Source organism: Lynx canadensis, chromosome B4 (assembly GCF_007474595.2).
Source record: "Lynx canadensis isolate LIC74 chromosome B4, mLynCan4.pri.v2, whole genome shotgun sequence".
NCBI lineage: Eukaryota > Metazoa > Chordata > Mammalia > Carnivora > Felidae > Lynx > Lynx canadensis.
The window spans coordinates 116772414-116796250 of NC_044309.1; the positions used below are offsets into that span (position 1 = coordinate 116772414).

At 47.8% G+C, this 23837-nt stretch overlaps 1 protein-coding gene across 3 annotated transcripts in view; it reads left to right on the top strand.

Annotated features, from left to right (window-relative positions):
• Positions 1-23837, top strand: part of ELK3 (ETS transcription factor ELK3) — a 67832-nt gene that overhangs the window by 15558 nt on the left and 28437 nt on the right. For all 3 annotated transcript variants that reach the window (XM_030323442.1, XM_030323441.1, XM_030323440.1), the window contains exon 2: positions 11549-11757. In XM_030323442.1, coding sequence (XP_030179302.1) covers positions 11551-11757 — 207 coding nt within the window. In that variant the 5' untranslated portion in view covers positions 11549-11550. The remainder of the gene's footprint in view (positions 1-11548; positions 11758-23837) is intronic.

Sequence of the window (23837 nt, forward strand, 5' to 3'; positions counted from 1 at the left end):
GCTGCAATTACAAAGTGGGACAGATGTAGGAGGCCAGGTTTCCTGTGGCCCATTTTCCAGTTTCCTGCCTGCAACCTGCAGAAGAGGAAGCTGAGTGTTACCGAGTATGAGAACTAAAGGGGGACGACGTGCTTCAGGCCAGAATTAAGATGTGCTCAAAACACACGGGCAACAAAAACAATTGCAAAGAAAGTGAACGTTTGGGTTTTAGTCCAAAACTGTCTGGGAAGGAACAACCCGTCTGTTTAAAGAAAAGACGTTTGTCAGTAGAGCCTGTGCTTCTCTGTGAGATTCTATGGGGGGGTGGGGGTGGGGGGGGGGAGAGACCTGGGGACTGTCCCCGGTTGTAGGTACCTCTTTTTGCAGTCCTACTCATCTGTCAAGACGTGGTCTGCTTTTTAAATACAGTTGGTTACCTGAAAACATTTCCCCTGCAGTGCCCAGGATTTCTAAATCTGTTTCCTGGGCATGTTGATATATGAGGGAGGTGGATGTGGTTAACCGAGTGGCTATAATGAACTATAGCCTCACTTTGGGAAGGCTGGGTGACCAGTTGGCTGCTTTGATCTAGCAGGCTTGTGTTCCTTTAACTGCCCAATAAAATTTTGTGTGATGTTTTCAAAGAAGAGATTAAATGGAGATGTGTGTGTTTAAGGCTGCAGAACGCACACTCTGTTTGTGTGGCTACCTGACGAGCCAAGTGGGGAGATGCAGGGCTCATGCAGTCAGAAGATACTGGAGAAGTGAGTAAGTCCATCTTTCTCCTGAGATAAAAAAGAGATGAAAAAAATTATTCTCTGTTTGGACTCATTAGCACATTAAAGAAGAGCCTCCGAAGTCAGATATTACAATCCCCTCCTTATGGGTAAAGAAATTGAGATCGAAGAGTGCCTAGGTGGCTCAGTTAAGCGTCCGACTTCAACTCAGGTCATGATCTCACGGTTTGTGGATTTGAGCCCCACCTTGGACTCTGACAGCTCAGAGCCTGGAGCCTGCTTCAGATGCTGTGTCTCCCTCTCTGTCTCTGCCCTTCCCCTGCTTGTGCTCTCTTTCTCAAAAATAAATAAACATTTAAAAAGAAATTGAGACCCAAAGAAATTTAGATTCCCTACACACCTGTTTAGAAAATGCCTGTTCGCCAGGTGCCATGTTGGAATTGCTGATGACACTAATGAAATGATGGCCAACATTGAGTAGCTCCCCCTGTGGAAGCCTTGTTGAAGGCTCCATAGAAGGCATATGTGGAGGCAACAGTAAGCCTTGTGGAAGGCTCGTAATGGATAGGGCAGCGTGCTGAGTTTTCCCCATCACCGTCCCCCTCAAATGGACTTGCCTCTTTGAGGTACAGAGAAATAGGTGTGTGCTTCTGGGGCAGCCAATTATTTATTAATCCTCTGGCTTGATTGCTCCCTGCTGCCTCTTCAAGCACAGAAAAGAACAAACTCTGTACCAGAAACATTAGGAAATTTGGGGATGTTGCCAAATTAGGGATCATAGAAGTGCCCATGTGAGGCAGCATAGTGGGAAAATAGGCCATTTTCCATCTCAGTGCAGGTCTATCTGAAAATACGGGATGAGATGGGCAGGGTTGTGCAATAGGGGGGTGGCATGGGAAATGGCATGCATATACAGATGAAGGAGGAAGTAGAATGGCTCAAACGTGATTTCCCAGCCCAAGTTAACGTAGTCATCCATTTACTTGTCCAAAGGAAATTCACTTATAAAAAGTCATCCAGTGAACCAATCAAGTTGCTTCTAATTTACCCAGAGACAATACAGTTTCCAAAGTTTCTAGTACAGTGCCCTCCTCCTCTTTTTCCTCAGATGGAAGAGTTATTTGAAAAATTGTATTTGCGAAAACATTGCGAACTTATTATAAAGCGTGAATAAGTAGACTGAGCAATGGCTCCTCTCCCTCTCTTCCTGTTCACCTTGCTCTTTAAAAAATGCACACTGTGTATACGTCCCCAGAATGAATGAGAATACAAACATTTGCTACTAAGTAAAAAAGAGCTTTGAGGGACTTGAACTTGGCCTCACAGATGGCATTTTTTTTTAATGCAGGGGTTGACGATAATTAAAATGCCGTTTGAAAATAAATTTAAATAATCCTTGTCCCACCTTATAATGAAAAAGACTTCACGTCTGGGCATAGTTACCAAATGTTATCCTCATTTACTTAATGCCTTAAAGGTGTTCTGTACTGTTACAGCCATCTCAAATAATACAAAGTGTTGTTTTCCAATTCTTGATAAGTGTAGGGTTTGTTTCATATAATGAAATGGTTTCTGCCCTTCCTCTTGGACCTTGATGATTTAATGGTATACAAATGCTTACTAGATGCTACTCTGGACAGAGGAGTGGAAGGTAAGAGAATTTTCAGTACAAAGTGTTAACATTCAACCTCCTTTCTCTAACCATTCAGGTTTTAGCAAGCAGAAAGACATGTACTTATTGAGCATCTGCCTGCTCTGTTTGGGTCTTACATAGGCACTTTTCTTCTTTCCTTGAGCTCTCTAATTTCTGACTGAAAAAAAATTTTTTTAAGTTGGCTAATTCCTTTAGTTGGCACAATATGTAAGCTTTAGAAAATCAAATAGTGCTGTCCCCTCAACTCCCACCTTAGTGTAACTTTAAAAATGAAACCAGGAACATGCAAAGAGAAGTGATAGGTTGCCATCAATAGAAAGAAGAACAAATACGTTGGTATTTCAACTTCTAAGAATGGAAGCAAAAACCTCATGCTTTGCATAAAGCGGTTCTGCGCAGCCCCATCTCCCATTAAGATGTCTGGCGCCACCTTGTGGCAGACAGAGAGAATGCCCACTTCCCAGAAGAGGAAAAGCAGCTTCTTTGAGTAAAGAGGCAGCTTGAAGAGGCTCTACAGGGGCAGGCCCACGCTTTGTGGGGCTTGAAGCTTAAGCAGTTTGGAGAGACCCTCTTGGTACCTCTTTGTACCACTCCCTCCAAATTGGAAATAAAGAATTACTAGAACCCCTAGCAATGAGGTGGTTCCTGAAGCGTTAACTTACACTATTAATGTCACCATGAGTTGGTCTCAGAGCTCAGGTTCCAGGTGTGAAAGCAGGGCTGGCAGTCGTGGGGGAACTGACTCTCCCATCAGCCCAGCAGCTGCTGGAGGTTTGGTGGAATTGGAGGGAGCACATCACGCCTGCTACTTGGTGACTTCTTCAGGCTCAAGTGGGGGAGGTTGCCTCTGGGTAAATTGCAGGTGCATTTTGTTCCAGACCCCCATCCCAATTCTTGCTTTGGCCTTTGCTCTTGCTCCTCTTCCTGTGGAAGACGTCTGCCTCTCTCCAGTCACCCCTTTAAAATTGTACACACCCTTTAGTTTAAAGGATGAGTGCTCACGCTCGCTCCTCTGGAAGGCCTTCTCCAAAGGAGCCTACTCCAAATTCTCATGCATGTTCCTTTGCGGTATTACAGAGCAGGTAAGAGTACACATTGTGGTGTGTGCTAACCTCAGTTTTATTTATTCATCCATTCATGTGACAAATGTCTCTTGGGTGTGTAGTATGACCTGTCACTGATCTAAGCTGGAGTCACGTCGACAAGCAAAACAAAGGTTGGTACTCACCACATCGGCATTCGGGAACAGTGCTTCTCAAGCCAGCAGGGGAAAAGGACCAGTTTTTAGAATTTACAACATACGGTGGACTGATAATTTTGTGAAATGCAAGAAAAATTAGGTTACTAGGAAAATAATGACCAAAGATACCAAAATATAAGCCTTAGTGATTTTATGGGCATGAAATGACATTTCAACATATACAATTGGAATAAATGTAATAAGAAAAAAATTACAAAAACTATTCATTGAAAATGCATACAAAGGCAAATAATATAGAAGTTCATTATTAATACTGGTAACTTTTTGCCATCCAGTAATTTTAACCAAACAAAAAAGGTTCTAAGTGAACTGGTGATTCCCTGTATTAAATGCCTGTAAGTACACTTTAAACAAACACCACATTTATCAATACCTCACGCTTAGTGTAGAAAGAGTTTGCTTCTTGCTAACTGATGAATTTAATCTAGGTTGGATACCACACTGCTACTTGTGGGAGATGATGTATGTAAACTGTTTCTGTGTTTTGTTTCAATTACACTGAAGAAAAGCCAGTCTGATAGAGGTATGTTGACAGCACTAGAAAAGAGATTTTGAAACCCATTTCCACAAACTTGGCATATTAATTTTTTTTAACTTTCATCTAAAATCAAGTATTTAAAAAATTTTTAATGTTTATTTTTGAGAGGGGAGGGGTGGAGGGGCAGAGAGAGAGGGAGACACTGAATCCAAGGCAGACTCCAGGCTCCGAGCTGTCAGCACAGAGCCCAATACGGGGCTTGAACTCACGGACCGTGAGATCATGACCTGAGCCGAAGTCGGACGCTCAACCGACTGAGCCACCCAGGCGCCCCTAAAATTAAGCAAGTATTAATAACCTAAAACAAAGCAAGTATGGCTGCATTTTAAAATTCCATCTTCAATCCATTAGTTGCCAGTTCCCACAACTTTCCCTGTAAAGTTATAATTATATTTAAATCTTTTAATCAATGAATTCTAGATTTTTTTGTATACTCTTGGGTTACAGTTGAAAAACCTTGAATATCACACATCTTAGCATGGTCCTACTTCGTGATTCTGACTTGTGCATAGCTTGTGCCAGTAAGATGAGCCTAAACTGACACACACTTGGATGTAGTGATAATGACAAATTTCAGTAGAAATCTCTATATACTTATTCTGGGTTTTTATACTCTTCTTATCTTGGACTGGTGACCAACAGTTAGCACTGGTGTGTTGACCACATACTGCATAGACGGTTCTAGGGGGCACCAGCTCTTCCACAATTGGTCCTCAATTTTCTCATCTACAAAGTGGGAATGGTAAATATATCTGACCCATAGGGGTGTAACACAAATTGAGATAATACAGGAAAGTGCTCTCCCCCTGTTTCATGAGTGTTGGTTTTTCCTGGTCCTGTGGAGGGAGCAGCGTCCACTTCTTTGTGCAGGGCATTCATTAGACCCCCAGGAGCCAGAGGAAGTGTGCCTGGAGTTAGTGTGCTGGGGTGGGATTGGGGGCTAGTGCCCTTGACTGGAGGGAGAGACATGGAGATGCTGCAGGTGTGATAGTGGCACGTGGCCTGGTGGCTCTCAAGCGGGCAGAGGAGGGCACCAGGGATAATGAGAGTGATCGCTGCGTTCAGTCTATAGGATCCTTCTCTGTGCGGCTCCATCCAGATTAAAGACTGAATCAAGGGTAGTATTTGCATTCTTTAAAAATAACAGAGTTGGAGACACAGACTGGGGGTGGAAAGTAACAGTCTGCCTCGGTTTCTCTCCCAGTCTGTGCCAGTAGACAAGCCCTTTACTGTCTACTGGCGTGGCGAGCCCCACCCCTCTGCATTCCGCATCTGTTGCCCTGACCGGCCACGGGGAACGTACCTGTGTGGGCTCCATCACCAGTGGTCATAAACATGTCGTCACAGATGTCCCTTCGGTTGTCACTTTAGAACACTTCTCTTTTCCTGACCAAACAGCTTTCATCTATGTGACTCCCTGCCCCACACCCTCCAGGAGCACAAGAGAGATGGAGCAAAACTAGCCCTAAGGGAGGTGTGGGCACCCAGGGGCTCACAGCAGCTTGGAGGCCTCAGGCTAAGCATTTTGAACCGGTGGTTCTTAAGCTGGAGTCAGCAAATATGTGCCCAGGGATCTGAGTTTTCTCAGAATTAAAAAAAAAAAAAAAATGTCCTTTCCTTTTTGATGGTAGTCTAAAAAAATATAAGCATGTTTTGAGTCACTTTATAAACAGCAGTCACTGAATAACTGAAGATCCTCCCTGGATTCCAGTGACTGTATTGGGGTCCTTGCCTAATGAACAAACAACCAAGCCGATACAGTATCTAAGTGATGCCTTTGTGCCAGGTGAAAGCAGCATGCTCTATGAAGAGGTTTCCTTGTTGCTTGAAAAATAATAGTAAACATTTGAGTAACACTATGTAGCAGGTATAGTTCAAGTGCCTAATTAGTAATTCAAGCAATCCTTCGAGCAGCCCAGTACTACCATCATCCCCAGTTTACTTATGAGGATAATGAGGCACAGAAACGCTAAGCAACTTACCCAAAGTCCCACAGCCAGACAGGACCAGTACTTGAATTGGAACCCAGGGAGGCTGGCTTTTGAACCTGCTCCGACCCACCGTGTAGACTTCTAAATAGACAAAGTGGCTCACTCCCTCACCTGCTGCAATTTGTAGGGAATACTTGTGCTTTGGTGAAAAACTGCATTGTCTAGAATTCAGGAGAAAACCCCTCTGGGCGATGTAATTCTGATTTTAGGGAAGCTGTTTGACAACTTTGTTAATTATAGATAAGTGACGGCAAAGTAGTGATTGTCTAGAGACATGCAAATCCTGTTCTGTCCTGCAGTGTTCAGTGGGCTTCTCTCCCACCCTCGGTTTTGCCCCATTTGTGCATTCATTTCAATATTTCTAATCTATAAATGCTTCTCTTATTCAGGTATTTTTTAACTTGTTATAAGGTCTGCCTACTTCCCTCCTCCTTGGTCAGTGAGTAAAATAAAATCCTTCATTTTTATGTCTGCATGAGAAGAATGATTTTACCCACTTGGAAAATTATTTTATAACAAAGGAATTTCTCCACCTAAAGCTTCTCACTGAGGCCTTCCGTGACCTTCTGCTCATGCGCCCCCAGGCCCCCAGCCCCTTAACCTGCTCTGGCCATAGCACTGTTGTTCTACGTAGCGCTGTTCTGATGCTCACATTTGCTGTTTGTGGCCTCTTCTCCCACTGGAAGGGGGAGCTCCATGAGGAAAGAGGTCTTCGTCTGTTCTGCTCATGGATGTCTCCCAAATACCCTGATGGTGTCTTGGCATAAAGTGGATGCTCAAAAAAATTTTTTTGAAAGCAGTGAGGAGAGAATTGAATCTTTATAGGGAATAGTGGTATAAACACATCTTACTCAAAAGAGCTTACACTGGCTCGGTCATTGCTATAACCTTTTTGTGAGTGTGGGACGTCTTTCAACTAAACATCATCTGTCATCTGTAAAATTGTTAATTTGAGTGGGACAGGGGAGGAAGCTATTTAATTTGTAAACTTCATTTTATCATCATATAAGAATCGTAAGCCTTGAGCTTAGATCCAGTTTTATTTATACTGAAGGGAGAATATGACAAAAATTTTAATGAAAATAATTTGTCAATATGGGGGACCTATTTTTTTCCCTTTAAAAGGAAGCATGCATCTTATTCAAATTGGACAAATGGCTTTAAGTAACTAAACTCCACTGTGGGTAGATCTAGGCTGTAAATTACAAAGGAAAAGGAGGGCTGGGACAAAGGGCAGGTGGCTTTGTTCTCTGGAGAGGCTGTTGTCTCTGGTTAGCTCCAGGAGAGAGGATGGGAAACATCTACTGTCAGGGGCAAGATTGAGGGGGGCCAATGGAAGACAAAGTGTTTACTGCTGAAAAGCCGTTCTTCCTATAAGAGCAATGGTGCCTTCAAAAGTGGACTTTTCCTCCTAAATATAAAAAGTGCAGAATTTGATTTTGCATAAAGAATGGCATTACAATACTGGATAAAATGTGTACGTCCAAAATAAAGTCTGGGCAGGGGAACGAAAAAGAGAAGAATTTTCTAATTAGCAAAAAGTTCAGGGAATATTTTTAAAAGATTTCTAGAAATTTCATGTGTTCATTGTATTTTAGGCAGAGAGTTGTGGGGAATCAGTACAGGAGCTTAGGCTGATGAAGTATTTTAACTGAAGCAGGTCTCTGTTTGCATAATAACATATCAAACCTAGGGTGCCTGGGTGGCTCAGTCGGTTAAGCATCTGCCTTTGCCTCAGGTCATGATTTCACAGTTTGTGAATTCCAGCCAGCATTGGGCTCTGTGCTGGCAGCTTAGAGCCTGGAGCCTCTGTCTCCCTCTATCTCTCTGCACCCTCCCTCCCTTCCCCCCCTCCCCCCCACCCCACGCAAGCACTCTGTCTCTCTGTCTCAAAAATAAACATTAAAAAATTGTTTTTTAATGTATGAAACTTAAATCTCAAGTATCAACAGTTTCTTGAACATTTTACTTAAAGATCCACAGTATGCTCTCTGAATTACCCACATTCCTTATAATGGCAGCCAGGTAAATTGGCCTTTATTGTACCTGCATTTAAAAAAAATTTTTTTTTAACGTTTATTTATTTTTGAGAGACACAGTGACAGAGTGAGAGCAGGGGAGGGACAGAGAGAGAGGGAGACACAGAATCCAAAGCAGGCTCCAGGCTCTGGGCTATCAACACAATGCCCGATATGGGGCTTGAACCCAAAAGCTGTGAGATCATGACCTGAGCCGAAGCTGGATGCCTGGCTGAGCCACCCAGGCGCCCCTATTGTACCTGCATTTTAAGACCTAGTACTTCATTAACGATTCTAGGCGTTAAAGAATAAAAAATTTAGAAAAAAAATCACTTGGGGGCTCCCAGGTGGCTCAGGTGGTTAAGTGTCTGACTCTTGATCTTGGCTGAGGTCATAATCTCAGGGTTCATGGTATCTAGCCCCACATCAGGCCCTGTGCTGACAGCCCAGAGCCTGCTTAGGATTCTCTCTCCCTTTCTCTCTGCCCTTCCCCCACTTGCATTCTCTCTCTATCTTGCTCTCAAAATAAGTAAATAAACATTTTAAAAAATGGTTAAAATGGTAAATTAAAAAAAAAAAGGATGTTAGACAATGTCATAGTCAACTTTTGCTGCAACGGTGCCACATAACAGGCAGCCCCAAGAGTCACTGGCTTACCACGGCATTTGTGTTCCTCGTGATGAGCTTCAGGGATGCTGCCTCAGACTGTGGGCTGTGGAACTTAGCTCCAGGCTTTGGGTGGAGTTCAGGTTGGCTCCACGTGTCTCATTTGGGGGCAGCAGCTTCACAGCAGTGACAGGAGCACAAGAGGAAAAGTGCAAACATGTGAACCTTCTTAGACCTGGAATCAGCATGGTTATCCTGTCTACTGAACATTGCATTGGCCACATTGAATCACATGGTCAAGCCCAAATTGGAGTGGGTGGGAAAAGAGTACTCCACCCACTTGAGCACAGTGCTGCACCGTCCGGTGAATGGGGGAAGGGGTGAAAGATTGAGAACATCTATCCCCCTAAGTCATGCCCTGAGAACATGGTTCTGATACCTGGGGCTGGAATGCCATGGACCGGGATTCCAGGAAACATAAACTGCAGGGAGTCCTGTTTGGTAGAAACAATAACTGTAAAATACATTCAAATACATGAATCAGTTTCTGTTGTCCCATCTGGAACACGATGGTTCGAGTCCCTTAGTGCGGACCGCTGACCGCCTTCCTACCTGGCACGTGAGCCACAGGCCCAGCCAACCCTGCCATCCAGACCTCCAAACCCACGGCAGCCTTCTGCCCTTTGGAGCAGGTTCCTCTGAGCATGTGCTTGAAGTTTCAGAGATATTTTAGAGCTTACTGTCTGAAGTGTTTGGCCAAAAAAACACCCCAAAATTTGAGACGACTGTTAGCAATTCTTAGTGCCAGTGATGAGAAACAAGTTTGTGGCTTCCACAAATAGTCGGGAGGGTGGTTCATATTAGGAACTGGAGCCAGCAGGCTGCGTATCCCAGCAGTTGTGCTTAGCAAGACTCGTGCGTGAGATGCAGGGGGGCGGTTTTGATCCAACAACGAAATGATTTACTGTCTTACAGACTGAGCGGCCATTGTGGTGAAGATTGATTTCTGTAAAGGATATCTCCTTTAAAGAGCTGTAAATAAAATGCCTTATGGGTTTTTGGAGAACATTCCTAATCTGCGTTCTCTTACCTGGAAAGCCCCATGGTGGCTTAGGGAAATAATAAAATGTGTTTTTTCAGCTAAACATGTGAAAAGGAAGAAGTGAGTGACTACTTCTCGGGTGGCTAGGTACTTCCACGTCCATTCCCGAGTGGGAGGAGCGTAGCTTGTCAGTCTGAAAGCTGCCCCTTTAAGACAAATGCATGAAAGATGTGAGTCGACCTTACGGGAGACTGGGAGACGGCCGTGGGTGGCAGAGCGCTACCTGCCTATTTCGTTTCAAAAATTGGTACAGAGAAGTCGCCGCAGGAGGTTATTCTGGCTTCCGGGTCTCCTGGAGTTAGGCACCTCCTCACCGCTTCCTTGTTCTGGGCACCCCGGCTTCAGCATCTCCTTGTTGCTCTCATAGCAGATGAGCCCTCTTTCTCTCGACTCTGTCCCCCACCTCACAGCTTGCCTTTGAAGCTTCTCTCGGGCCAGAAGCCAGTTTCCCCCCGTCTGGTCATCCCTGGCTTCCTCATCCTGGTACTGGAATGTCGCCCCTATCCTGCCCAGACTAAAAGCCAGGACGCTTCATGTGTCCAACCATGACAGGTGGTCTGAGGTGAAGCTTTGGAGGCCAGCCCAACCAACTATTCTTTCCTAATATAACAAATGGCTCCCCCCCCCGTAGTTGAGAGAATTTATTGTTTTTATTTTTTAATTCCAGTATAGCTAACATGCAGTGTTATATTAGTTTCAGGTGTACAATATAGGGTTTCAACAATTCCATGCATCCGTCAGTGCCCATCGTGATAAGTGACCTCCTTCATCCTACTAACGTAATGAATATTGACAACGTAAGTGGATTATTATTAGTAGTAGAATCAGTACACATTGCCATGAAAGCTCTTAAGTGTCTGAAGATATGAAACTGCCTGGGGGAGTTGGGGAAGAATTTCTTTGAGAAGGTTTCATTATTACTGGGTCATCACAGATAAGTAGGACTTTATCAGGCTCCAGGGCTAGGGAGCAGTATTTTGGACAGAAGGAAGAACACTTACAAAGTCCACACCAGAGAGTATTTTATAAGCAGGGAAGAAATGCTTTTCCCATCTCGGCATGTGTGGCAGTGGGTTTGATCTGCAACATGATCAACATGTCCCCAACATGTCATGGGGAAGCCAAGGGCTCTTCGAGTGGCCTTGGTGATTCTTCAGTTCCACAAGTTTTTATCAGTTCCGGAGGCAGCGCGTCCTGTAGTTACAGTGACTGATAGACCCCAGTCCCCTACCTGAAAGCACTCATCATGGAATCCAGCATTTCACAGCAAACCAAGGACTGGCGGCTGACCACCAACGGCATAGATGGGACGGGTGGGAGCAGACGATAGCGTTAAGTGGGAATCGCTTGACTGGGGACTCATTCTGCAAGTGGGCGGTTCATGAATCTCTCAAGTTACTCCCAGTGCCACCCTGCTGCCCAACGGGATGTGTGCTGTGACCACAAGGATCACCGGGCTTCCCTGTGTTTCTGAATCGTGGCCATTTACGAAAATGAACTCAGAAGGCACCTGAGTCCAAGTGGCCTGTGAGAGCGACTTTTTTGTTATAGGTTCACTGGGGGAGGAACGGTAGGAGCTGAGGCGCTCGCCCCGAGACCCCCTCCCTAGCACCCTGAGCCGCACCTATGAGGACAGGTTCTCACCCAGCCTCCTTCCCCCAGGTATGGAGAGCGCGATCACGCTGTGGCAGTTCCTGTTGCAGTTGCTGTTAGACCAGAAGCATGAGCATCTGATCTGCTGGACCTCCAGCGATGGCGAATTCAAGCTCCTCAAAGCGGAAGAAGTGGCCAAACTGTGGGGACTCCGCAAGAACAAAACAAACATGAACTACGATAAGCTGAGCAGAGCCCTTCGATACTACTACGACAAGGTAAGTCCTCGACCTTACAGGAGACCGGGAGACGGCCGTGGGTGGCAGAGCGCTACCTGCCTATTTCATTGATGAAAGCAGGTAATCACGGGCCATGAAGCAAATTAGAAAAATCAAATGGAGGCAATTAATGCAGGGGGGTGGCGGCTGGTGGAGGGGAGAGCTGTGCTCTGGGGATTTGTTTTCTGGAAGCCCTTTGGGTGTTCCTATGGGTCAGATTGTGTTCCCTCTGCGTTTTCGCCTGCGATTGCTGCAGACCTTTGCTAACAACAGAGATTGGGGATGGGCCTCCCCATCGTTAGGGCCTCCCTCATCATTAGTTGCTTGAGTGACAGGATGAATGTTAAAATCTACAAAGTCTGTCTATCCTGGGTCTTTTCCTGGGAATTTGGTAGCTTGGGCAAGTTCATTAACAATCTAGTGCCTCAGTGTCCTCATTTATAAAATGGTTGATCCTAGTAGTTCCATCTTGGGATTGTTACGAAGACTAAACACGTACAGCACTTAGAATGCTTGCTACCAATCTGGGGTTTGCACCTTTCGTGGGAAATTTCTCTCATTGAAAGAAAAACCATTTTCCTTTTTAAGTCTCAGAGATGAGTCAGAGTGCTTTGTTAAGCGATAACACAGCATAGTTGCCAAAGCAGGGACAGTTGGGGTGAGTTTTACTGCATTTCTGGAAAAGCAGTTAATGCACCTGCTGGGGCAAAATTATTGCTATTTAGGGGTAATCATTTCAGGCCTGTGATTTTGGCCATTTCTGCGTGGATCTGTTGTTGCTGTATATTTAGCCCCATAGACATAAAGACTTAGAGTCCTATTAAGGGTAAGCTTTTGTTCTGGTTTTACTGTTCATATTGAAAGGTGAATTAAAAGCTGATTTAAATATTAGTTCCTGATCTATATTTAGTGCCTGCCTTTTGCCAACCTCTTTGGAATTCAAGACAGAAGGATTACACATCTCAGGAAGTGGAGACATCATTAATTATAAAGTGTTCCTTTATATGATCGTAATTACATATGATTATGTCATTGAAATGTTAAAGGTGCTTTCCTTTAATGTAGCAATTAATTAGTTCTGGCCTAATGCAGAGTCCTACTAAGATGTGAAAGCGCTTCTTGCAAATTGCCTGGTCTGAAAGACTTGCAGAGGGTTTATTGTTTTGCATTTTCCCCCAGGTTCTAAGTTGCACAATGGGAATTGGGGCCCTCTGAAGGAAAACAGTCATCATGCCTTTTGGCAGGGGGCCTGAAAGCATGGATTTGAGACTAAAAAAACGTATTGTTTTAAACTAAGGTGTCAAAGGTATGGAGTCCTGCCTCAGTATCTCTGACTCGTTCTCTCTCTTCTTGTGGCTTGGGCACTGGAGCCGAGGATCATGTGTCTTCAGCATGAAGGAAGGTCATGGGCTGGAAGTGACTCCTCAAAAGACGAGCAGAACCATTGCTATTTAAATTATACTTGATCTCCCTCGGAAGACCTTAAATGTCTAGGGAAAGTAATTTCAGGGCCTCCCGTCACCGGGTGTGTTTTGGTACCTTCTGTGTCTAAGGCACTGTGCTGCTGCCCTTGACTCATTTAAACTACAACAGCCTCCCGAGATGGACCTGACGGCCTCTCCTGTTACACACGACACAGGAGGGCTTTGAGGAGAAACATGCCCGCGCTCCTGTCCCCAGGAGACAGTAATAGAGCCAGGGTTTGAACCCGGCTTGTCTGCCCACATTCCTGGCCAAAAGGCATATGCCCTACCCTCTGGGCCGTTTGTTTCCTTTGCCTCCTGAATATTTGAGTTCCAGGTAGGCAGTCAGGTAGCACAAAAGTTACATTTCTATTTATTATCAAATACTGAAGAATCCTGGCGTGCGCCGTGCCTCAGGTTGAGCCCACGGCACTGGGTCCCAATGGCCGGTGTGGTCTACTCACCCTGTTTTCCTCTTCCTCTCCCACGGGGGCCGAGCTTGAGGTTTGGCCACGTGACCTTTGAGCAGCCAGCTGGTGCTAACAGAGAAGGAGCAGCTCTTGTCCAGTGTGTCACGAAGGCTTGGCCACCAGGGCAAGATGCTTTATGTCCTTCCTTCCACATGCGTGCTCAATACCTATGTGCGTACACAATACACACGTGTACACAACACATGTGTCATGGACACACTATACATGTGCGTGCACAATATACACGTGTGTATGTAATACACATGCACGGACACACTATACTTGTGTGCACATTATACACGCTTGTATGCCATGTACGTGTCTGTGTACGCAACATACATATGTATACACATGATATGCATGCACACAGCGTAATACACACACACATATGCAGTATTTGTGTGCACACACTATACACACGTGTGTGCAATGTACATGTGTATGTACACGGCGTGCATATATGTGATATACATGTACATGTATGCAGTGTGCATTCATGCACACAATGCGTGTGCACAATACATGCACATATGCATACACAGTATATGTGTATGCACAACTATGTGTACACCCAATATACGTGTGTGTGCATGCTGTATATGTGTGCATGTACACAGCATGCATGTATGCATGCATGTATACACAACACACATCCAAAGGTACACAGTACACATGTGAGTATATGCAATATACATGCACGTGTGCACAGTACACGTGTGTACACAATATACATGGGCATGTACACAATACACATGTGTGCACATGGGCATTTGAATCTTTCTCATGAAATGTTCTCAAGCGATGAGTAAGTATGATCATTAGGCTCCTGATACAGTTTAAAATGCAAAGGGAGGCAAGAAAGGGGGCAGAGGATGAAGGGGAAGGGGGGAGTGGAGAGGGCCTGGAGTGGGGAGGAAAAAAAGAGGGGAGGGAGAGGAGAGGAGGAAGAGAGATGGCAACAGTCACAAAAATTTTAGTAGGTTTTACATTTCACAGTGAACACTTCTTTCGACTTTGCCGGAGTTACTCTGTGACTGTATCTATATGTTGAACCATAAGAAATTGCTGGTGTCTGACTATTTTTGACCCACAAAAATGGCAGGGTCACATGGTTTGGGTTCTAACCTGAGAGACAGAATTGAGGAGGGTCTTTGTGACTGTGAAGCTCCTGGCCCCATGGACACTCATAGAGGTGCCCCTCCCTCACTGCTGGCGTTCCTCACAGTGACCTGGCTCTCAGAGTGACCCTGCTGCCCTTTGGTGTCTTCCTCAGCCCCCTCCTCCGTCCTTCCGTCCTGTGCATCCTTGGCTTCCTTCCTAAAACCGGTAAAACAGTAGAGCCTGCACCATGGGGCAGCCACGGGGTGGTGCTGGGGGTTAGCTGAGTTCACACATGGTTAGTTCAGAGAACAGTGCTCAAAATACATTAGGTGCTACAAAGTATTAGCCAGAGTAATGATTCAGATGATATTTTCCTTGTAACTTGAAAGCTTGAGACAGGTGCGCAGAAGAAAATTAAGACCTGTGTACCTCCTTCCCGCACGAGCACACGAGGTCTGGGGGTTAACAGCTCCTGTCGCATATGAGCTACCACGAGTGCTTTGTCGTCATGCTTTTCGGTGGCTAAAGATGGATGACCACGGTTTGTTTACCCAACTGCCTGTCTTTATTTATGTGTGCTGTTCTGAAATTCAGCGACTAAGACGCTTTAATAGTTATTTATTTATTTGTCTATTTATTTATTTAATGTTTACTTTTGAGGGAGGGAGGGAGGACGACCGGGGAAAAGGCAGAGAGAGGGAGAGAGAGAATCCCAAGCAGACTCTGTGCTGTCAACACAGAGCCTGACACGGGGCTTGAACTCAGGAACCATGAGATCGTGACCTGATCTGAAATCGAGAGTCGGATGCTGAAACGACTGAGGCACCCCAAGGTGCCCCCAAGATGCTTTAATATTTAAATGATGCTTCCTTGCCCCTCTGAATCAAAGTGCACGCCTCTCCGTGCACCCCCAGTTGGAGCCGGTCTCCATCTTCCCTGTGCTCCCTGAGCAGTCAGCAGGGGTGTTACACTCCGCTCTCCGGGCTGGAGTCCAGCAGTCCCTCTGCCTCCGAGTCTCAGTTCACCCATGGGAGAGGAAGCATCACCGTAGCGCCTTCCCTCATTGGATAGTGTGAGGATTAAATGTGACCACGTGTACGAGGTGCTCAGCACAGCGTCAGGTACCTGTTAGGTAGACATTCGATATATGCTTGTCATTTCTCTGATCTGTGCTTATGAAACGTACTGCATCGTGTGACAGTCGCCTGGTTATAGAGCTGTGTTCCTCACAAAACCATCTTCACTGTGGTCTCCCGGCTTACCCACTTTTGTTGTCCTGGCACCTTGTATATGGTCTGGCACATAAGAGTTGCTCGGTAAATGTGAAACGAAAGAGCGATTGGATAACGTAATGAAGCGGACGCTACCCAGATACAAATCACTTATGTAATGAAAGGTGACATTAAGTACACGCTCAACTCACAGAGTGTTAGTGTCCTAGGGCTGTCGTAGCCACAAAGTGTGGGGTCCGGACAACAGAAGTCTTGCAATTGTGGAGACCAGAAGTCCGAAATCAATGTGACAGCAGGGCCGTGTTCCCTCTGAGACCCTAGGTAAATCCTTCCTTGCTTCCTCCTAACGTCTGGAAGAGGCTGTTGGTCCTTGGTGTTCTTGGCTTTTAGCTGCATCACTCCAGTCTCTGCCTGTCTTGTCACGTGATGTTATTCCTGTGTGTCTCTGTGTCCAAATTTCCCTCTTCCAAGGACACGAGTTCTACGGGATTAGGGACCACCCTGAGGACCTCCTCTTAAATACATCTGCAAAACCCTATTTCCAAGTGAGGTCACATTCACAGGTACCACGGGTCAGGACTTCCACATTTTCGTTTCAGGGACATACTTCAATCTGTAATGTATACATGTATTTCAGACACTACTAGGCTCTTTTAGTTTTACAAAATTACAAAGGGGGAGCCTTGGAGATGATGGTTTGATGCAACACCCTCTGAAGGAAAACTGCATCCCATGACATGCACAGTGGCTAGACCCAACAGCAGGTGTGAAGCTAGATTGTGTGCCAGGCACATCATGGCAGTGGCACTGTGCTGGGTTCCCAGGGTGGAAGCAAAGATGAAGATGAGTCTGGCCTTGGAATGAGTCAGGGTCGTTGGGAATTCAACACCTTCCTGCTCTGCGAGAGCCAACAGTTCTAATGGAGGACTTGGATGGGAAGAAGAGACCACCCTGGGGGCGCCTGGGGGGCTCCATAGGTTAAGCGTCTGACTCTTGGTCTCAGCTCAGGTCTTGATCTCAGGGTCGTGAGTTCAAGCCCTGCGCTGGGCGTGAAGTGTACTTAAGGGGGGAAAACAAAGACTACCCTAATAGCTCCAATCCTGGCTTCGCAGCACCTGTGGCGTGAGGCCCTGCATTTCTGTGGATTGCCCATCACACGTGTGTTAGGGAAGGCTGGATGGTCAGGATCTGCTACTGAGCACTGCCGAGAACCTGCTGCCCAACGTTTGAAGAGGCTGCTGGGCAAACCCACGTAGAATCCCAGGAAAGGAGCGATGCCCAGGCTGGGATGCAGCATGTTTTGTGTTTCCGGCCTGGACTGAAGGCCCCTGGTCAGCTTGGAAACATGCAGGTCAAGGGAGGAGCCTGTGTCTGAGCCCGCGAGCACAGAAAGCAGAGCTCCTTTGTGCTTGGGCAGTTCAAAATCACTCTCCCCAAACCACGTGTTTCCTGCGGTCTCCCTGTACGTCCTAGGACATGGCTTTGTTCGTTGTTGTTCTGATGTTTGGATTTTGGGGGGAGGGTTTGTTTTTTACCTTTCTTAGAGTCTTCTGAACTGAATCTTCTGGAAGGTCCTTTTACAATCCGATGCGATAGTAAGGATCTCTTTCAGAGATTTTCCTTGTTAACGAATTTAACAACTCTTTTTCACTCTTTAACATCAGACAGACTTGGTTTTTAAATCTATCATCTTGGGGTGGAGAAGCGAGGGGGGTCAAAGGCCAGAGCACGCCCGTAAGTGGCCCCGTGAACTAGCCACACCCGAGGGCCCAAGCTCGAGGCACGTGAGGCACTGCCATGATTTACAGCATCTGTCCACCTCTTGAGTAGCTTCTGGGTGGTTTTGCAGTCACATGTCCATCTCGTTCTTTCACCCTTTCTTTCACCTCTGCCTTTTTTCTTCCCTGGCTCAGCCTTTCCTTTGAAAACATACCCCCTGCCCTTGAATGGCTCCAGGGCTGGTCAGGGAGACACAACTGCCAGGCAGTTATAATAGAGCGTTAGCCTGGCTGTGACACCAGCATCTGCCAGGACAGGGGAGGGAAGTAAAGGCAGAGAGAAAGCCCCCGGAGGGCAAGACACCTGCCCCAGTGTGGAGCAAGGAGAATGGGTTTCAGGCTGAACCAAGTTGGGAAAGGATATACTGAGAAAGGGAACAGCATGTGCAAAAGCAGGGAGGCGTGAGAGAGTTTGACTTTTGGTTTCCCAGGGGAATTCCCAGGCTTTTCCAGGGAATGAAGGGGAGGAGAGGGAGGGAAGAATGAGTGGGGAATAGAGCATGGAGCGTGTTAATGCTGAAGAGTTGGAACTTCGTGGCGAGGGCTGAAAGCGAGAGAGTGCCGTGGCCAGATTTGCATTTTAGAAATAAAAATCTTTGTCTCCTCTTGCTCTTCTTGGTGTTGATGCTGTCCCAGTCTGCACCTCCCCTAACCCCCCCCCCACCCCGCTGATCTTTTTGGCCAGTTACCACATACAGATCTCTCTGGGCTGGCTGAGTGGGCTCTATCCCCCCTTCAGGTCGGGGTGTGCACCCCCCTCCCAGGGGGAGAAGGAGCCCAGTGGGGCTGCCGCTTGCTCACCCTTGCACACGCAGCAGCTGACTTCCGTGGAAGAAGCCCCAACCGCAGACTCCCTGAGCTGGCTGCGGGAGACCTGGAGGCTTACGCAATCCCTGTCCTTTTTCGTCCAGCAGAGCTCTTGTCCTTGTTGTTGTTGGCGGTGAGCATTCATCCCAGGGGGAGGCTGGAGGCTTTGCCAGCTCCCTTCTCATCAGGAGATTGAAATGGCGATATGATGAAAAATCCTCCTGTCTCCACAGCAACATCCCGGCTTATCCTCACAATGTACCCAACGGTCTTTGCTTAATTGGAAGAAGTTCAGGGGAGAACAGTCAAGACAGAGTCATTGGCAGAGTATTCCTGGAAGTAGAACGCGTCACCTTCTTAACTTAATTGGATAATTCATTTTAAATTGGGTGTGCAATCACGACAGGAAAATGTTCGTGTTAATAATACATATCGGAGACCGCCTGCCTGTGCCAAGAAGCCTGGCCCTGGCAGAGTTCTTTAATTCCCCAAAATAAATTTTACAAAGATAAAACGATGTATTGTCTGTCAGAGTGGAGAAGGAACAAAAGTCCAGCAAGCATTTGCATCCTGGAACTTTCTAGAACACTCTTGTTGGTTGTGAAATTCCACAGAAGCCCCATGTATCCTGGGCTGTGTTCAGGAGTGTTTTGTACATCAAAGTTGTGCCCCCCTGTGCCCAGCCCTGGATCTGAGTGTTAAGGGTCTGGTGTTTCTGTTGGGTATTTTTTTTTTCCCTTCCTGTCACATCAAGCTGCTCAGATGGTTTGAAGTACCACAGATGGTAACTACACTTTGCTTGGGGGCCGAGGGGAAAACTAGGGACTTTCTGGAAGCTTTTGGTCCTGGAAGCTGCCTAGAGACCGGCGCGGGGCGGGGCGGGGAATGAGCTGGTTGCCTCACGAAGGTCTTCCAGCCTGGTCACACTGCCCCAGGCGTGAGCAGCCGGCCGAGGGGGCTGGGCTGTAGGGGGGGCACCGCACGTCGGTGGGGGGGTGCTGTCTGTTCTGCACATGCTTCCAAGCTAGCTTCGTGGTGGCACTCAGCGTCCCCCCCAAGTAGGGCCGTTGCTAGGAAACACCCGGAGTCTTGAGGACCTTCAACACTGTGTTGACGGGGCTGCTGTGGACCGTGTTCAGCTGCCAGTGCTCCCCGGCAGCCTGGCCAGATCCACTTACGTCAGGCAGTTGCCCAAGCCCACACTGGTTTGCCGGCGAGAGTGTTCCTGCTTCTGGGCGGCTTCTCGCTGCAGGAAAATTCAGTGGTTGTGTAGACACGCTGACAGAACCCTTAACGTTCCCATCATACCGCCCACCACCCACCCACCAGCCCAGCTGCTCCTCTGGGCAGGCCTCCTCCCCACCTCCTGCCTGTGCTCTGACAACAGTTTACCCCGGCTCCTACCCCCTGTTTGTGACATAAGGAGCGGAAGCTCGCTTGTGTGGAGGATTTGTCTTAAGCCAGCCCTGTGGTAGATGTTTTTACATTTATTGACTCATTTTCTAACATGTGAAAGGCCTGTCGTCACAGTTGGCAACGGGCCCATTTTAGTGGTGGGATACTGAGTCTCCGAGAGGTTAAGTAAGAGACTCGAGACAGAGCAGCTGGTAAAGCAGCAGAACCTTCCGTCTAGGAGGCTTGACACCCTCCCCCCCCCCCCCCCCCGTTCATGCTGAGGATTGTGAGACTGGAGGATCGCACAGCTACAGAGCCACGGGCCCAAACTTGAATCCCGCATTCCTAATATCGCTGGTTATTGCCCCGGGGTAGGCAGAGAAAGGAGACTAACCCCTGTTTGTTCAAAATGACAGTGGAAGAACTGCTGGCTGAGTTCTCGGAGCCAGCCGAAAATGTGAGGTTTGGCAGCCCCGGACCCTCCCCCCCACCCGCTTCCCACGTGTCCAGTGATGCTTCCTAAAGAAGCCAGAGCAGGGCAGAGCACCCCCCTGCCTGTGCACCTGCCCAGCATCCTACAGCCTCTTGGAAAGACTCCAAACTCCCTCACCATCTGGCCCGAGCCAGACTGCCTCTCCCGCACCACCCCAGCCTGCCACCCCGTCATGGCACCTACTCCGACCTCATCCTTCCCCGGGCTCTCCCTCCGCTTTTCCTGCCTGGCCCACTATAGCTCATCCTCGGATGCCTCTCTGCTTCTCCTCCACCCGATGCCTGCACTTGGCGTTGTCTTCTCCGCTGTGTTCCCCCGCCCTTGTGCCTGCCTCGCTGATGGGGTGCTGGTCTTCCTTACCATTCCTCGTGTCTGTGCATCGCCTGGCACGCAGTGGGTGCCAAAGGAACGTAGGACGGACACGGGATGGACAAGCCTGAAGCAAACCCGATTCTCTGTAGCGTAGAAAGAAGTCCGTCATCGTGGAATGTCAGCACTGCCAAGGGCCTAAGAAACCTGCCCTGCTTGCCTGCCCGCCCTCCAGTAAGTGAGGAGGAGGTGAATCTGAAAATCCATGGCAAAGGCAGGGTGAGAACACGCTCCCAGACCACCTGTGGCTCCCGGCCCCAGCGCTGGAGGTGGCTGCTCAAAGTCATTGTTGGCAACTCCCTGCCCCGCAGGGCAAACGGGAAAGCATGTGCTGGGGGAACGGTTTTACATTTGGTTTTATTAACACTCCAGAGGCCTTTAATAAAAATACCCTTGAGTGTTGAAAGAGAGCCAGCAGGGAGACAAGACTCTCAGTTCCAGGGGAAGCAGCCACAAGCCCGGAGGGGATGGAAAAATGCTCTGAATGTCCACTTGCAGGTTGGGCATCCGGCCAGGCTCCTCTTGTTCACAGGCCCCCAGGATAGCACAGTAACTCGGGCGGCGAGGGTGAGGAGCCCTCCAATGTCAGGCTGGCCGAATTTGGAGAGACGGTTCACACGGCAGTTTAGCGGTGCCAGAGAATAAAGAAATCTCAACCCAAACCACAAAGAAACCTCCGCCGGGAGTCCGCCAATTCGAAGACAGAGTTGGAGCCCTTTATTGGCAGCACATTATTCTTAGAAGTTGGAAGGCGGATGTGTGTGTGTGTGCATGTGCTAGTGTGTGTGCTCCAAGCTTAAGCTTTAGACAGAGGACAGCCCTGGCGTCATCTGTCTCGGTGCCTTCGGTAGCCTGGCCGTGTACAGGCAGGCCAAGCTCTCAGGAAGGGCCATGCCTCCCTGCCCTGCTAGACAGAGCCTTTAAGAAGGGAGGGTGGTTATGTTTTGGTGGCTCAAAACAATAGAAATTTATTCTCTCAACATCCCAGAAGCCGGAAGTCCAAAATCAAGGTGTCAGCTGGGACATGCCCCCTTTGAAGGCTCTAGGGGGGAATCCTTCCTTGCCTTTTCCAGCTTCCAGTAGCCCCGGCAGCCCTCGGCGTTTCTCGGCTGTGACTGTGTGGCTTCAGCCTCTGTGTCTGTGCCTCTCCTTCTTCTGTGCCTTCTTCCCTGTGTGTCTCCCTGTGCCTTTCCTCTTGTTGTAAGGACTCTACGTGTTGAATTTAGTGCCCACTCTCTCCCCGATGATTCCAGCCCAATATCCTTAACCGAGGACATTTGCAAAGATGTTGTTTCTAAATAAAGTCACATTGTGAGGTGCTGCGTGGAAATGAATTTGGGGGAGGCACTGTTCAACTCACTAGGGAAAGGAAAGACTGCCCCAGGGAGAGGCAGCTTAAGTTGGTGGGTCGGAGTCCTCACACAGCTGTTCCTTAGGATGGCAGGTGTGAGGTGAGCCTGCCCACGACAGATTCACAGCGGAGCTCCGTATGGCCCTCCAACTGCTCTGTGTGCCTTTGGGTTCAGATGGCAGTGAGTAAGAGGGGCCAGATGCAAGCAGCCGTCAGATGCTTCAGGGACAGAGGCCGGATTCACTTCCTTTTCTGTTCCTCAGGGCCTACCAAGGAGCCTTCCATATGAAAGCGTCTGAAATGTTGTTGAAAGAATGCTTGCTTGTTAGAGAGGAGGAACTTTGAGCCTGACTCCTACAGTGAGTACTTGTTCTAACTTTGGAGAGAGGACAGTCAGGTTTTGTGTCAGGAAAGAGTGAGTCAGCCAGTGGTCTGGATGGGAACCCAAAATGAGGCGCTGAAGGAAGGGTGTTGGCTGGGAACTGGTGGCCCAGAGACACGTCTCCGCTACCAGTTTGTGAACTAAGCTTGGCACCTCACGTCCCTCATCTGTAAAATGGGTATCAGCATGTTGTAAGGATTATGTGAGATTATGCGTAAGCCTTCAGTAAACTATAAGGTGAGGTGCCCCAATAGAGAATTCAGATTATTTGAGGGGCGCCTGGCTGGCTCAGTCGGTAGAATGTGCCACTCTTGATTTTAGGATTGTAAGTTCAAGCCCCATGTTGAGTGTAGAGATGACTTAAAAATAAAATCTTAAAGAAAAAAAGAATTTAGGTTACTTGAAGGCAGAATCCGATGAAAAGATACTGTGATACAATGGGGATGCTATACAATTAGATCATTGCTTGCTAAGCAGAATTGCACTGATGAGAGGTCCTGTGTTGAGGACCTCTGAGTGGGGCACTGATATATATTGATTTTTTAGAAAAAAAAAAAAATCAATACCCTGCGCAGTATTTTTGTTCTGCCTTTAGAGGTGAGCAAATGGAGGCCTACAGAAGTTCAATACCTTTCTCAAGGTCAGAGGAAGTAGAGAAACTGGGATTTGCAGCCAGGTCCATTCCCCCAGTGCTGGTTCCTTAACATCTGGCCCCCCCGGGATCCGGCCTGTGGACGCTCAGAGATGCTGGTCCGTGCTCCCCATGCTCACCTGCGAGCACTTCTGCTGCTTAGTGGGGGCCACGACCAGGCTGTGGGTGTGGATGCCAGCTTCCTGCTCTTCTTCGGTCAACCGTATCTCTTGGCTGTCACCCGCTTTGAGATGGGCTTCTGAGGTCCGGTCTGCTGCAGTGGAGCCGCCGGGTCCCTGGTGCCTCGTGCAGGGTGACCTGTCAGAGCAGGCCCCTCCTCTCCTCTGTGGGTGGGCAGAGGCAGTTGTATTTCCAGCTAAGGAATAGACTTTAGCGAAAGCTGGTCTTCCTCACGAGGAGCCAGAAATGACCTTTCCTAAGGACCTTGCTTCCTTAGCACAAAGCTGGTTTTCCCAGGCTCTCTGCAGGTACCCCCCACCCCGTTACTCTGGAATGCAGAGCCCCAGGGTCCCAGCCTGCTGACTTGAGCAGCAGCCTCCGAGCCAACAGTGGCTGCTTTCTGGGGGAGGGCGTGGCAGGGACAGGAT